We start from the raw sequence: 12,981 nt of genomic DNA on the forward strand, positions 1-12,981 counted from the left end.
CAGGAGAGGGACGGCATGTACAACACTAACAGGAGAGGGACGGCATGTACAACACTAACAGGAGAGGGACGGCATGTACAACACTAGCAGGAGAGGGACGGCATGTACATAACTAGCAGGTGAGGGACGGCATGTACAACACTAGCAGGAGAGCTTGTTTGGCTAGTTTATTTATCGGACACGACTTTGTTTACAGATGTACTTATATTAGATAGGTAGATAAGTGGAAACAATGTTGATTTACACTGGTCTGATGTGTTGATAAATACCAACACTCCCATGTTAATCACTTGTACATATTATCTTTTGAAATTATTTATTGGAATTTCTTTGTGAAATAATTTCTGTACGATTTAAAAACTTCCTGTCTTTAAAAAGTCTTTACTTTTCTTTTTTTCTTTTTTCATTCTGCGTTTTATTTTAGGAGATGTCTTTTCATATTTAAATCATTCTGTGAAAAGATTTTCATCTTACAATCCGAAATAAAATACTATGTCGTTTAAGAAAAATACATGTATAGATCTGTATTTCTTAAGTTTACTGTTCATTACTTCTATAGATATAATGATTAGTGCAAAGTGTATCAATTCCTTCTTATTTTAAGGTTTAGGATTTTTAACATGTACAAAGTTTTCCGATCAGTATACTCTCCCCCCCCCCCAATAAAAAAAACCCCACCAACCCTGTGTGGCCCCCCTTGGGGAGAGGAGGGGGGCCATATAGGGCTAAAGAACATTTCTAATCTAATGCTTCCAAATGAGAAACAGCTTTAACCAGATCTCTGTCGTGAATTGTCTCTCAATAAAATGTTTCTGGTTTCCTCTCAAGATTGCACAAATGAACAATGCTCTACTCATTTAAGCTAATTCTTTTCCTATTTCTTTTTTATTTGCTGTGATTTGATCTGATATTTAAATAGAACGATTCCTGTAATCCATCACTTATGAGAACGTCCGATGCGTAGTTTTCCTTCAATTTTCTACAGATTAAGATATATAATCCAAAGTTAAAGTAGTGTAAAGTTGGTTGAAAGTCTCAGGGCAGTACATTGGTAATGAAGGGCTGAAACTTGATAATGTAGTTTTTCTTGTCATGAGCTTACATTGAAACTTATGATTTAAAGGCCACAGTTGAGTTAAAAATTACTCAAATGCCCTTAAGTAAAAAAGACTAATGTCAAAGTCCAAAATTTTTTTTTTTGAAATTATTTGAGTTTGGGAATTTGATTAACTGTTTTGACTGAAAAGATTCGTACCACTATCATCTCCGAAGGCTCCAAAATGAGGCACTCGCTCGTCCGGCGGGTACATCCTGGCGTTCGCTTACCAAAACTGCAATGATACAAATAAGCATGCATTAGATACATTAACATTTAAATTTATTTAGATCACAATGGATGAAACATCAGTAATGCAGTCATCTTCCTCTCAGGTGAAACTGATTGGGTTGTAAGATGACTAAATGGGAAAACCGTTTCCCAGAACAATAACAAGGAAAACATAACAGATCAAGAAACTATTAAATGGTCAACAGTTTTGACTAAACCCTGACAAACTCTGATTGGCTGACAGTGGCATGCAACAGTCAATCAAATTTAGTCTGATACAATTTCCAGAGTAAAACTATGTAAAGCCACTTCCAAAGTTGTATTTTGACATTCTAGCAGTGATGATTTTATTTAGATGTATCATAGCTGCTTTTCCCTCAGCTTAGAAGATTGCATACAGTATAAAACACGGACCTGTGTATACAATGAGAGGTCGTTTGTGTATTTTGTGGGTGGGGGACATACAAAGTCCTGAATCATAGAGTGCAACATACGGAGATAAAACAATCTGCTGAGCATTGTAGACACTTTAAAACCCTAGGATTTCCAACCCTTTTTTCACAAATATAGCTTTGACTTCATAGCTGGCAAACCTTCCTCATTAGGAGGGAGACTCCCTCATTTTGACCAAAATTTACCAACCTCCCTCAAAACTCCCTCATTCAAGTCTAAACTCACTTGAACTCAGAAATCTACATCCTGTAATCAAATGAATGCTTTTTGGAGGTTTTTTTTATACATAAACAGGGAAAGATAAATGGAGCAAAGCAGTTTCAGTCGCGTTTCACACACTTTCTCCCTCGGTGGAAATGTGGAATGAGGGAGATCTCCCTCATTGGGGGTTTCAGAGGTAGACACCTATGTGACTTTGTTTTGCAGAAAACTATTTAATGATAGATAAGTGCTGTACAGGACATACACACAAAACCCACACCTTTGAACAGGGACAATGAGGAATAAGGACTCTCTCTTAATCTCCTGAAATTCCACCCTGGGGTGGGGACAAAGAGGATTTAGGACTGTTGTTATCTGCTGAAAACGATCACACTTATAGATGGACATGTAACCCGAGTTATCTTTTAGACTGCTTCCTTGTCTACACAGACACATGTAATCTATAACCCTGTCAACTGGTGATATACCTACAGATGATATAGGTAAAACTGTAAGTACAGTATGTACAGACAGGTATGTAGTACAGGTATAATACAGGTAGGATAATCTATAAAGTCACACTATCGTTCAAGAAGTCAGGTAAGTGCCTTTGATCCCTGTTATCCGTTGATCCTGACTATACGGACCCAGTGAAGAATTACGCTATACACCTTAACCCACACTGACTTTTACTGTCAAACCCTGTCAATCAAATCATGTCTGGCATTTTAACCTTTGTTGACCTTTATTCAATTACCTAACAAAACTGTCAACAGGTTTAACACAAGCACATGTCCGTGTCTATAAATATAGAACGCACTGTGTGACAAGGTTCACCAGTTATAACACTGTGTGACAAGGTTCACCAGTTATAACACACTGTGTGACAAGGTTCACCAGTTAGAACGCACTGTGTGACAAGGTTCACCAGTTATAACACTGTGTGACAAGGTTCACCAGTTATAACACACTGTGTGAAAGTTCACCAGTTATAACACACTGTGTGACAAGGTTCACCAGTTATAGACAAGGATCACCAGTTCTAACACACTGTGTGACAAGGTACGCCAGTTATAACACACTGTGTGCCAAGGTTCACCAGTTATAACACTTTGACAAGGTTACCAGTTATAACACACTGTGTCAAAGTTCACCAGTTATAACACACGGTGTGACAAGGTTCACCAGTTAAAACACACTGTGTGACAAGGTTCTCCAGATATAACACACTGTGTGACAAGGGTCACCAGTTATAACACACTGTGTTAAAAGGTTCACCAGTTATAACACGCTGTGTAACAAGGTTCACCAGTTATAACACACTGTGTGACAAGGTTCACCAGTAATAACACTGTGTTACAAGGTTCACCAGTTATAACACTGTGTGACAAGGTTCACCAGTTATAGCACTGTGACAAGGTTGCCAGTTATAACACACTGTGTGACAAGGTTCCCCAGTTATAACACACTCTGTTACAAGGTTCACCAGTTATAACACACTGTGTAACAAGGTTCACCAGTTATAACACACTGTGAGACAAGGTTCACCAGTTATAGCACTGGGACAAGGTTACCAGTTATAACACACTGTGTGACAAGGTTCACTAGTTATAACACACTGTGTGACAAGGTTCACCAGATATAACACACTGTGTGACAAGGTTCACCATTTATAACACTGTGTGACAAGGTTCACCAGTTATAACTCTGTGTGACAAGGTTCACCAGTTATAACAAGGTTCACCAGTTATAACACACTGTGTAACAAGGTTCACCAGTTATAACACACTGTGCGACAAGGTTCACCAGTTATAACACACTGTGCGACAAGGTTCACCAGTTATAGCACTGTGACAAGGTTGCCAGTTATAACACACTGTGTGACAAGGTTCCCCAGTTATAACACACTGTGTGACAAGGTTCCCCAGTTATAACACTGTGTGACAAGGTTCACAAGTTATAACACGCTCTGTGACAAGGTTCCCCAGTTATAACACACTCTGTTACAAGGTTCACCAGTTATAACACACTGTGAGACAAGGTTCACCAGTTATAACACACTGTATGACAAGGTTCACCAGTTATAACACACTGTATGACAAGGTTCACCAGTTATAACTCACTGTGTGACAAGGTTCACCAGTTATAACACCCTGTGTGACAAGGTTCACCAGTAATAACACTGTTTTACAAGGTTCACCAGTTATAACACTGTGTGACAAGGAACACCAGTTATAAAACACTGTGTGACAAGGTTCACCAGTTATAACTCTGTGTGACAAGGTTCACCAGTTATAACACCCTGTGTGACAAGGTTCACCAGTTATAACACTGTGTGACAAGGAACACCAGTTATAACACACTGTGTGACAAGGGTCACCAGTTATAACACACTGTGTGACAAGGTTCACCAGTTATAGCACTGTGACAAGGTTACCAGTTATAACACACTGTGTGACAAGGTTTACCAGTTATAACACACTCTGTGACAAGGTTCACCAGTTATAACACTGTGTGACAAGGTTCACCAGTTATATCACTGGGACAAGGTTACCAGTTATAACACACTGTGTGTTATAACACACTGTGTGACAAGGTTCCCGAGTTATAACACTGTGTGACAAGGTTCACCACATATAACACTGTGTGACAAGGATCACCAGTTATAACACACTGTGTGACAAGTTTTACCAGTTATTACACACTGTGATACAAGGTTCACCAGTTATAACACACTGTGTGAAAGGGTTCACCAGTTATAACACTGTGTGACCAGGTTCACCAGTTATAACACACTGTGTGCCAAGGTTCACCAGTTATAACACTGTGACAAGGATACCAGTTATAACACACTGTGTGACAAGTTTTACCAGTTATTACACACTGTGATACAAGGTTCACCAGTTATAACACACTGTGCGACAAGGTTCACCAGTTATAGCACTGTGACAAGGTTGCCAGTTATAACACACTGTGTGACAAGGTAGTTATAACACACTCTGTGACAAGGTTCACCAGTTATAACACTTTGACAAGGTTACCAGTTATAACACACTGTGTGTTATAACACACTGTGTGACAAGGTTCACCAGTTATAACACTGTGACAAGGTTACCAGTTATAACACACTGTGTGACAAGGTTTACCAGTTATTACACACTGTGATACAAGGTTCACCAGTTATAACACACTGTGTGACAAGGTTCACCAGTTATAACACACTGTGTGACAAGGTTCACCAGTTATAACACTGTGTGACAAGGTTCACCAGACAACAGTGTAAAAAGTTATATTTGTTTGGCACATTAGTCGATGAACACACTGCTCTTAAATTAACAGTGGTTGAAAAAAAGTCTGCAATAATAATAATAATTTGAGGTTCTTATAACCGCTTTATCACAACCTAGTTCGTAGGTCGTCTCAAAGCGGTTCACAAATTATTATCCGTGGTTATAGGGCCTTTGAAACCAGTCAATACTTTTCTCAACTCCCAGTAGAACATGATGGGCCTTTTTTTTTTAAGTCTACTAAAAAGTTAAGCCCTTTATTTTATGTACGTAAATATCTTTTGTTGCAGGTCATTCTTTAACACAGGTATTGTATTCAAAGTTATACAAACAACAGACATCAAGATTGGGGACAATTCTTTCTACGACCTTGACCTTACAATCCACATCTTCTGTAGTGTGATGAACACGCTCACCTGTTACTGTGACTCGTTTGGGAGGTAAATGATCGGTCACAATCGACCTCGTCACAATTTGAGTGTATCGCACTGTCCGCCTCATCCCTATCCCCAGCCTCTGTATCATGTGCAATAAACACGTCCCCTGCCTCTCTTTTGTCTGCCTCCATGTGGGACTCCCCCATTGCGGCCCCTGCCGTGCCGGAGGACCCACATGGCCCACACTTCAGTGCGACACTCTGTTCTGAGTTCCCGACCACGTAAACATACATGTCTATGGGACTGTTCCAGATTGTCACTTAAAGACCTTAAAAGCACGTTGTTACATCACAAGGAAAAATCCAAATCTTTAATTCAAGCTCATTTAACCAGCTGTAGTACTTGACACTGATGTTTCAACCACTTCCTTTGAACTCCCACATATTACGCAGAATGTTTTCCAATGAAAAAATATTCCAATGAAATATCTCATATCATGCTTTTGATTATAGCCTACAGGATACAGACGACATGTCACAGTATAGGTATTTGTAGTAGGACCTTGGTGACAGGCTGAATTGATCGTTGGTCAGCTGTGTGATCTGGGTACATGAACACTGACCATCAACAGACAGGTATAAATTAATGGACAATGGTCACTCCCAGCTACGTGTGTCCATAATAAACGTAGGCTGGATAATTCCAATAAATTAATTCACTTATTTCAATGAAATCTGACACCTGGAGTTAAGCAAAGCACTCGATAACAATATCTGTATACACAACATCCGTGAAATTATAGTTTGACACGTTTTGAACTCTGTATGGACAAGTGGAGTACCAGACACAAGCTGTAGTATATAATGCTGTCCAATTTAGACTACATGTGTACATAAGTACAAAACCAAGGCCCTGTGCCGGGATCGGCGTGTCAGCAGGATCGTATTGAATATTTTACCTATCTGTTGATTACATGTTCGTGTCAGTGAGTCGGTGTATGGTGCTGACATGTGTATATAGGTAATGTACAACAGATAAACATGGTTACCGCCCCGTCTGTACCACAAACAGTAGATAAACGTCTTATAGATCCCTGTTACGTGGTAATCCTCGGCCAGCAATCACACTGTCTCTCAATCACGTCTCTTAATCACGTCTCTCCATCACGTCATCCTCTATAATGTAACGATGTAACAGTCTCCTCCTGGGAATGCTGTTTTATCTTATCGGGTCATCATACCAACAACATGGTTTTCTAAGAAGTTTTGAACCTCCTTTACAACACTGTTACAGTTATTATTCATCAGGAAACAATTATATCCAGGTAATCCTCTGTCTCCAGTATCTTTTGTAAACCCTGAAGTTGTTATACAATGGTATCATAATCATCTGTATGAGCTACCTGAACAGTACTATAGAGCTCAGCAGGAAATAGTTGTTACTTCACAGCCAGTTTTTCAATGTGTCATTTCTAAACTTTAGTACCGAATCATCACAGAGAAATAAAATCCCTCAAAAAATTGTCTCCAAGGTTGAAATAAATCTTCCAAGGTCTTCACCCACTGAAAATGGTTACCACAGGTTCAAAACAACCATAGACCACAATCCTATCATATAGGGAATGTCCACTTTTTAACGTTCCCACGTGGAAATTGTTGTCCAGCCTGGTCTAGGGACACAGTCAGTCTGATGTCCAGCCTGGTCTAGGGACACGGTCAGTCTGATGTCCAGTGAACGAACAACACTGACAAAAGGCTATCATATTTTACACTTTAACTCCGTCAAAGGTGCAGTGTCCGACATTTTGTCACCAGTGGATGCAGGTATACCAACACAGGTCTCGGCCACTGACGAGTAAAGCATTATCCTCTGGTAATACAATACCTGTGTCCCTTACCTGTCAATGGTACACAGGTAACACAAAACTCTACATCACTAACCCTAACTAAATAATTATAGCTCCGAACGGCAGGAGCTGACCATCTGTCATCAAACTCTATTCAAATCCAAAATTTCTCCGGCAAAAAAGTTCACCTGTCGAAGTGGTTTTGCCAATGTATGATCGGCTATAGGTGAGAATGGAGCGTGCCTACGTCGAATCTGCTGGAGATTAAAATGACGAGTAAGAAAGGCCTTTAAAGGTTGTGTCTTTGTGTATCGGACGACAAACTGTTATACAGAAAGACTACTGTTTGGTCGGATCGCTCGATGACCTTAATTCCAGACTAAGTCAAAATATAAACAAAGATCCATGTCACTTGAATATTATATTCCAGCTTATCCCCCGCAGAGACCCGAGGCCAGGTGAAAAACGGCAAAAAATTGGCCCTAATTGTATCACCTGACCCGCTGATTGGCAACTCAAATATGATTACATGCCAATTCCTGTCAGGTATATATACAAACCTTTATGCTACTTATAATAATACACATACTGAGGGAATGTATGGCTATCATTGTCAAACTGGTATTTCCAAAAACAGTAGTGCTAGCCAATATATCTAGTGACTTTTCAACGGCATAGTCAGAATTGTATGTGAAATGAAAAACATTTTTTTTTAACTGAGTACCAAATTCCTTACTGTCCCTTTGTATCAATACACATTTGTGTCACTTACTTGTCATTTCCACTGCCAGTCGTTACGAGTTGTCGTCGTATTGTAATTATACAAAACATGCGTCAACATATTATAATTACCTGTGTAATTTGCTGTACATATACACACCAAATGTGCATACATGCAAGTTTTCACACAATATTACGAAAATTGAAATTGAGTTTTTCTTTGTGCACCTGAATTTGTTTATGTAATAATGACACCAACATCACAATACAACAGTGACTGTTAAAAACCAATCAACTGTTACATTACAACATTTCTCTTTCTTCTGATTGGAGTGAAATGGCTATAGTAACATGCATAATTATATACGTTGGTGAAACTGATACAATTTCTATAAACTTATAGAAGGTGTCGAACCAAACTGCATTGGTAATTATAATCTGCCTCCAGGCTGAAGCTGTTTCCCCGGTAAACCCATGCATGCTCAGTAATAAGGCCCTATATCCCCCTTTTTAAAACCCATATCCCCCTTTTTAAAACCAATATCCCCCTTTTTAAAACCCATATCCCCCTTGTTAAAACCAATATCCCCCTTGTTAAAAACACATATTCCCCTTGTAAAAACCCATATTCCCCTTGTAAAAACCCATATCCCCCTTGTAAAAACCAATATCCCCCTTGTTAAAAACACATATTCCCCTTGTAAAAACCGATATTCCCCTTGTAAAAACCCATATCCCCCTTGTAAAAACCCATATCCCCCTTGTAAAAACCAATATCCCCCTTGTAAAAACCCATATCCCCCTTGTTAAAACCCATATTCCCCTTGTTAAAACCCATATCCCCCTTGTTAAAACCCATATCCCCCTTGTTAAAACCAATATCCCCCTTGTTAAAAACACATATTCCCCTTGTAAAAACCCATATTCCCCTTGTTAAAACCAATATTCCCCTTGTAAAAACCCATATCCCCCTTGTTAAAACCCATTCTATGATTCAATGTCATATCTGGAATTGAAGAACTTCAACTGTCAATTTTAAAGAAAAGGAGATAAAGCTGAGCTCGTTAATTCCCCCCTCCCCCACACCCCTCGAACTTTCTATATGCTATTTGTATGTCACTTCATGCATCATCAAATCAATAGTTACTTGTAACACATAAAATACAAACTAAATCAGATATTAATATCAATTGAAAATTTAGGAAATGTATACTAATATGAACAAAATATGAAATTCATATTCTCCAAATCACCGAGACTAAATTATGAAAATATGTTCAAGCACCGGGGCACTGAGGCTATTTTTGGTTATTTGTGATACGTGATACATTATGTCTGAGGGCGATACAACTAACCTTTATCTTCTTTCCGAGTGGAAACTAATTCAACCATTAGATTTATAGCTAATTAACACAGTAATCTAATCAAGCCACAAATTAAACCTCACTCAAAAACTCACTGATTCCAACCAACGTCTGTTATTACTGCCTTGTTGTACCAGTAACTTTCTACAATATATAGACTGCAGCCTCTTCATATTGTGTGTGCATTGCTGTTACGATATACGATATGTATTTGTTTGTTAGGTGTTTTACATCCCGACAACAAATCTTTAACTCTAAACTGAAAACCAACTAAAATTTCTCATTTAAATTTGCTTTGTGTACAGGATAGGTTTTGACAGTGAATTGTTTTCCACTTTTTTTAACAGTTATCAGAACTGAAGAGCAGAAATTCCATTTCAAATAAAGTAGAATTAGAATTGATTGAATCAAAGTTACTTAGCTACTGGGAAATCAAATTTGGATTTTAATTTGGCAAACAGATTCAGTTCTTAAAAGCTCGAGTCCAATACACATGTCACTCCATTTGTAGATTAACAGTCAAGGCCAACTTGTTTATTTAAGTTTTAATGATTTATTTTTCCTACTTTAATTTTCCTGTGAAATCCTATTTCAAAACGAAACCTATTGCTGGTCAGGGTTAAAATCCTGTGTCTTAAGTAACGACAGCCTTGTCTGTGTATGTATATAGCTGTGCTTTTTATGATGAATGAATGCCTATACACTTAGGTAGCATGTCTGACTAATGTATACTTATAATACACTTATATGATCCGATATAGATGTTTTAGTTTACATCAGCACCTGTTCCCCTCCCACTGATCCCAAACCCAGGCGTGGTCATACTGGTTACAAATAATACAAACATCAAAACTCTCACAAACAGAGCCTTCGTTTACACCCATGCATGTCTAAGATTTCATTGACAAACAAGCTGAAGCTGGGACTCATGGATATCTGTATCTATTTCCTACATCTATCATTACTTGCTATATGCAAAGCGTATAGAAATTCACCTGATCGTCTGTATATTTAATTGTAACCAAATTCATCATACATCTGTCTCCTCACAAGGTCATTGAGTGTGCATTGCTCAAGTTCATTTAAATTTTATAATTCTAACATCACTTTGTTTTTTTTTATACATATGTAATCTTAAACAATCCGAGGAAAACCTGCACATTATAACCACCGGCACACCCGAGTTTAATTACACTAATTCTGATAGCCTGTAACCTTAACTATACTCTCAGCATGTTAAAACTGAATTAGTTCTGTGTGACTCCAGCATCTTATAGTCAAATCAAGATCTTACTCGGCATATACCATATCTCCGAGGGATTGTGTACAATATTGTACACAACGGTTATTCCTTGAGCAATGTAACTGGGATCTTGGGATCGACTGACAGGTACATTCTCATATTTCGTACCCAAAGTACAAATCCTGGAGACAGATGGTACAGAAAACCTAAAAGTTACATATTTTAATTCAATATCTAGGGAGCATAATTACACTTATAAATACCAATGATTTAACTCTTTCGTTTGCACACTGAGATGTTTAAGGTAAGAAAATCTGTTAAAGTCGAGACACAATTGAGGCCCTGATTGATGCCAGCGGGTTCCACAGAAAACACATGCCCTGCTGTAATGATTGAAGCTCCTCCGTAGGTTCCACTAATTTCTTGACACGGCTACAACTAACATATTACATCATAACGGAACCCCGACAATGTAACTGCCTCATGCTAAAATGCTTTTTTTCCAAAAAAAATATGAATACAAGTAATATGTCTTCAGAAGGCAGTTTCCTGTTCAGTACGGTAAGTTAAAATCTCCTGATCATGACCCAGGCCCTCCAACCTGTCTTTGTCTTGTACATATACAAGTAATATGTCTTCAGAAGGCAGTTTCCTGTTCAGTACGGTAAGTTAAAATCTCCTGATCATGACCCAGGCCCTCCAACCTGCCTTTGTCTTGTACATATACAAGTTATAACAGATCAGTATAAGTATTTGTATCTGCATCACATTATATAAAGTCACATTTGATCCGAGAATGTAAGTATATTTCAGGCATTTTATTTTCCATGGGTCCACTGTTTACTTATATACATAATTTCACAATATAAAGATATCGACAATTTTCACAGGGATCTTTTAAAACATTTTTGAAAAGATCTGAGATCTGTATTCACAGTAACTGTATCACTGTAACTACTAGACATAATGCTTAATAACCAGGGTCTGACATCATACTAACCCAGTTGGCCAGGCCCTCATCATACTGGGGCATGACCTGACCTGACCTGTATCATAATTACATATCAAAGGTACTCGTTCACCACAATGACACCTTACCCGCGTCCGTTTGCCCGTGACTGTCAATCAGCCGCTAATGACACAATACTTCATGCTACAAAAAGGAAACAAACAATTGTACAAGCTAATAGGAGTTTCCTGTCTCAAGACTAACTTTAGCTTGTACAGGTGATATCAGAGCCTGAAGTTTTCATCAGCGTTATTTTGGAGGAGAACTAATTATAAAGTTATCAATTCAACTTTATGCTTCAGGTATACAGAAATAGTTTGTTTCTTAAAGTTGATATCAGTGGAAAGTTAGCTCCAAGAAGTAAGAACTATCAGAATACTTCAAAGTAAGACACAGTTATTGAACCAGGGAACTAGTCTTTTAAAATGCAGACCATCAATTTGATTGTTATGGTCTTACAAAACAGGTGGTCTCTCATCATAGTGGTCTCATTAGACAGGTTTTACCATAGTGGTTTACATGACAAGTGGTCTCATTAGACAGGTTTTAATGTAATGGTTTACATGACAAGTGGTCTCATTAGATGGGTTTTATTGTAGTGGTTTACATGACAAGTGGTCTCACTAGACAGGTGTTACTGTAGTGGTTTACATGACAAGTGGTCTCATTAGACAGGTTTAACTGTAGTGGTTTAGATGAACAGTGGCTTCATTAGACAGGGTTTACTGTAGTGGTTTAGATGACCAGTTGTCTCACTAGACAGGTTTTAATGTAGTGGTTTACATGACAAGTGGTCTCATTAGACAGGTTTTACTGTAGTGGTTTACATGACAAGTGGTCTCACTAGACAGGTTTTACTGTAGTGGTTTACATGACCAGTGGTCTCACTAGACGGGTTTTACTATAGAGGTTTACATGACAAGAGGTCTCACTAGACAGGTTTTACTTTAGTGGATTACAGGACAAGTGGTCTCAGTAGACAGGTTTAACTGTAGTGGTTAACATGACCAGGGGTCTCACTAGACGGGATTTACTATAGTGGTTTGCATGACAAGTGGTCTCATCAGACAGGTTTTAATGTAGTGTTTTACATGACAAGTGGTATCACTAGACAGGTTTTTATGTAGTGGTTTACATGACAAGTGGTCTCACTA

At 38.4% G+C, this 12,981-nt stretch overlaps 1 protein-coding gene across 12 annotated transcripts in view; it reads right to left on the bottom strand.

The window, feature by feature from the left end:
- LOC110447077 (rap guanine nucleotide exchange factor 6-like) overlaps window positions 1–12,981 on the bottom strand; it is a 136,323-nt gene that overhangs the window by 77,298 nt on the left and 46,044 nt on the right. For 11 of the 12 annotated variants that reach the window (XM_021492515.1, XM_021492502.1, XM_021492507.1 and 8 more), the window contains one exon: window positions 1,256–1,331. In XM_021492515.1, the coding sequence (XP_021348190.1) occupies window positions 1,256–1,331 (76 nt within the window). Of the gene's footprint in view, window positions 1–1,255; window positions 1,332–5,684; window positions 6,907–12,981 lie in introns of those variants that run through there. The other variant, XM_021492504.1, reaches the window with a different exon arrangement.

This window comes from Mizuhopecten yessoensis, unplaced genomic scaffold, assembly GCF_002113885.1.
Source record: "Mizuhopecten yessoensis strain PY_sf001 unplaced genomic scaffold, ASM211388v2 scaffold3151, whole genome shotgun sequence".
NCBI lineage: Eukaryota > Metazoa > Mollusca > Bivalvia > Pectinida > Pectinidae > Mizuhopecten > Mizuhopecten yessoensis.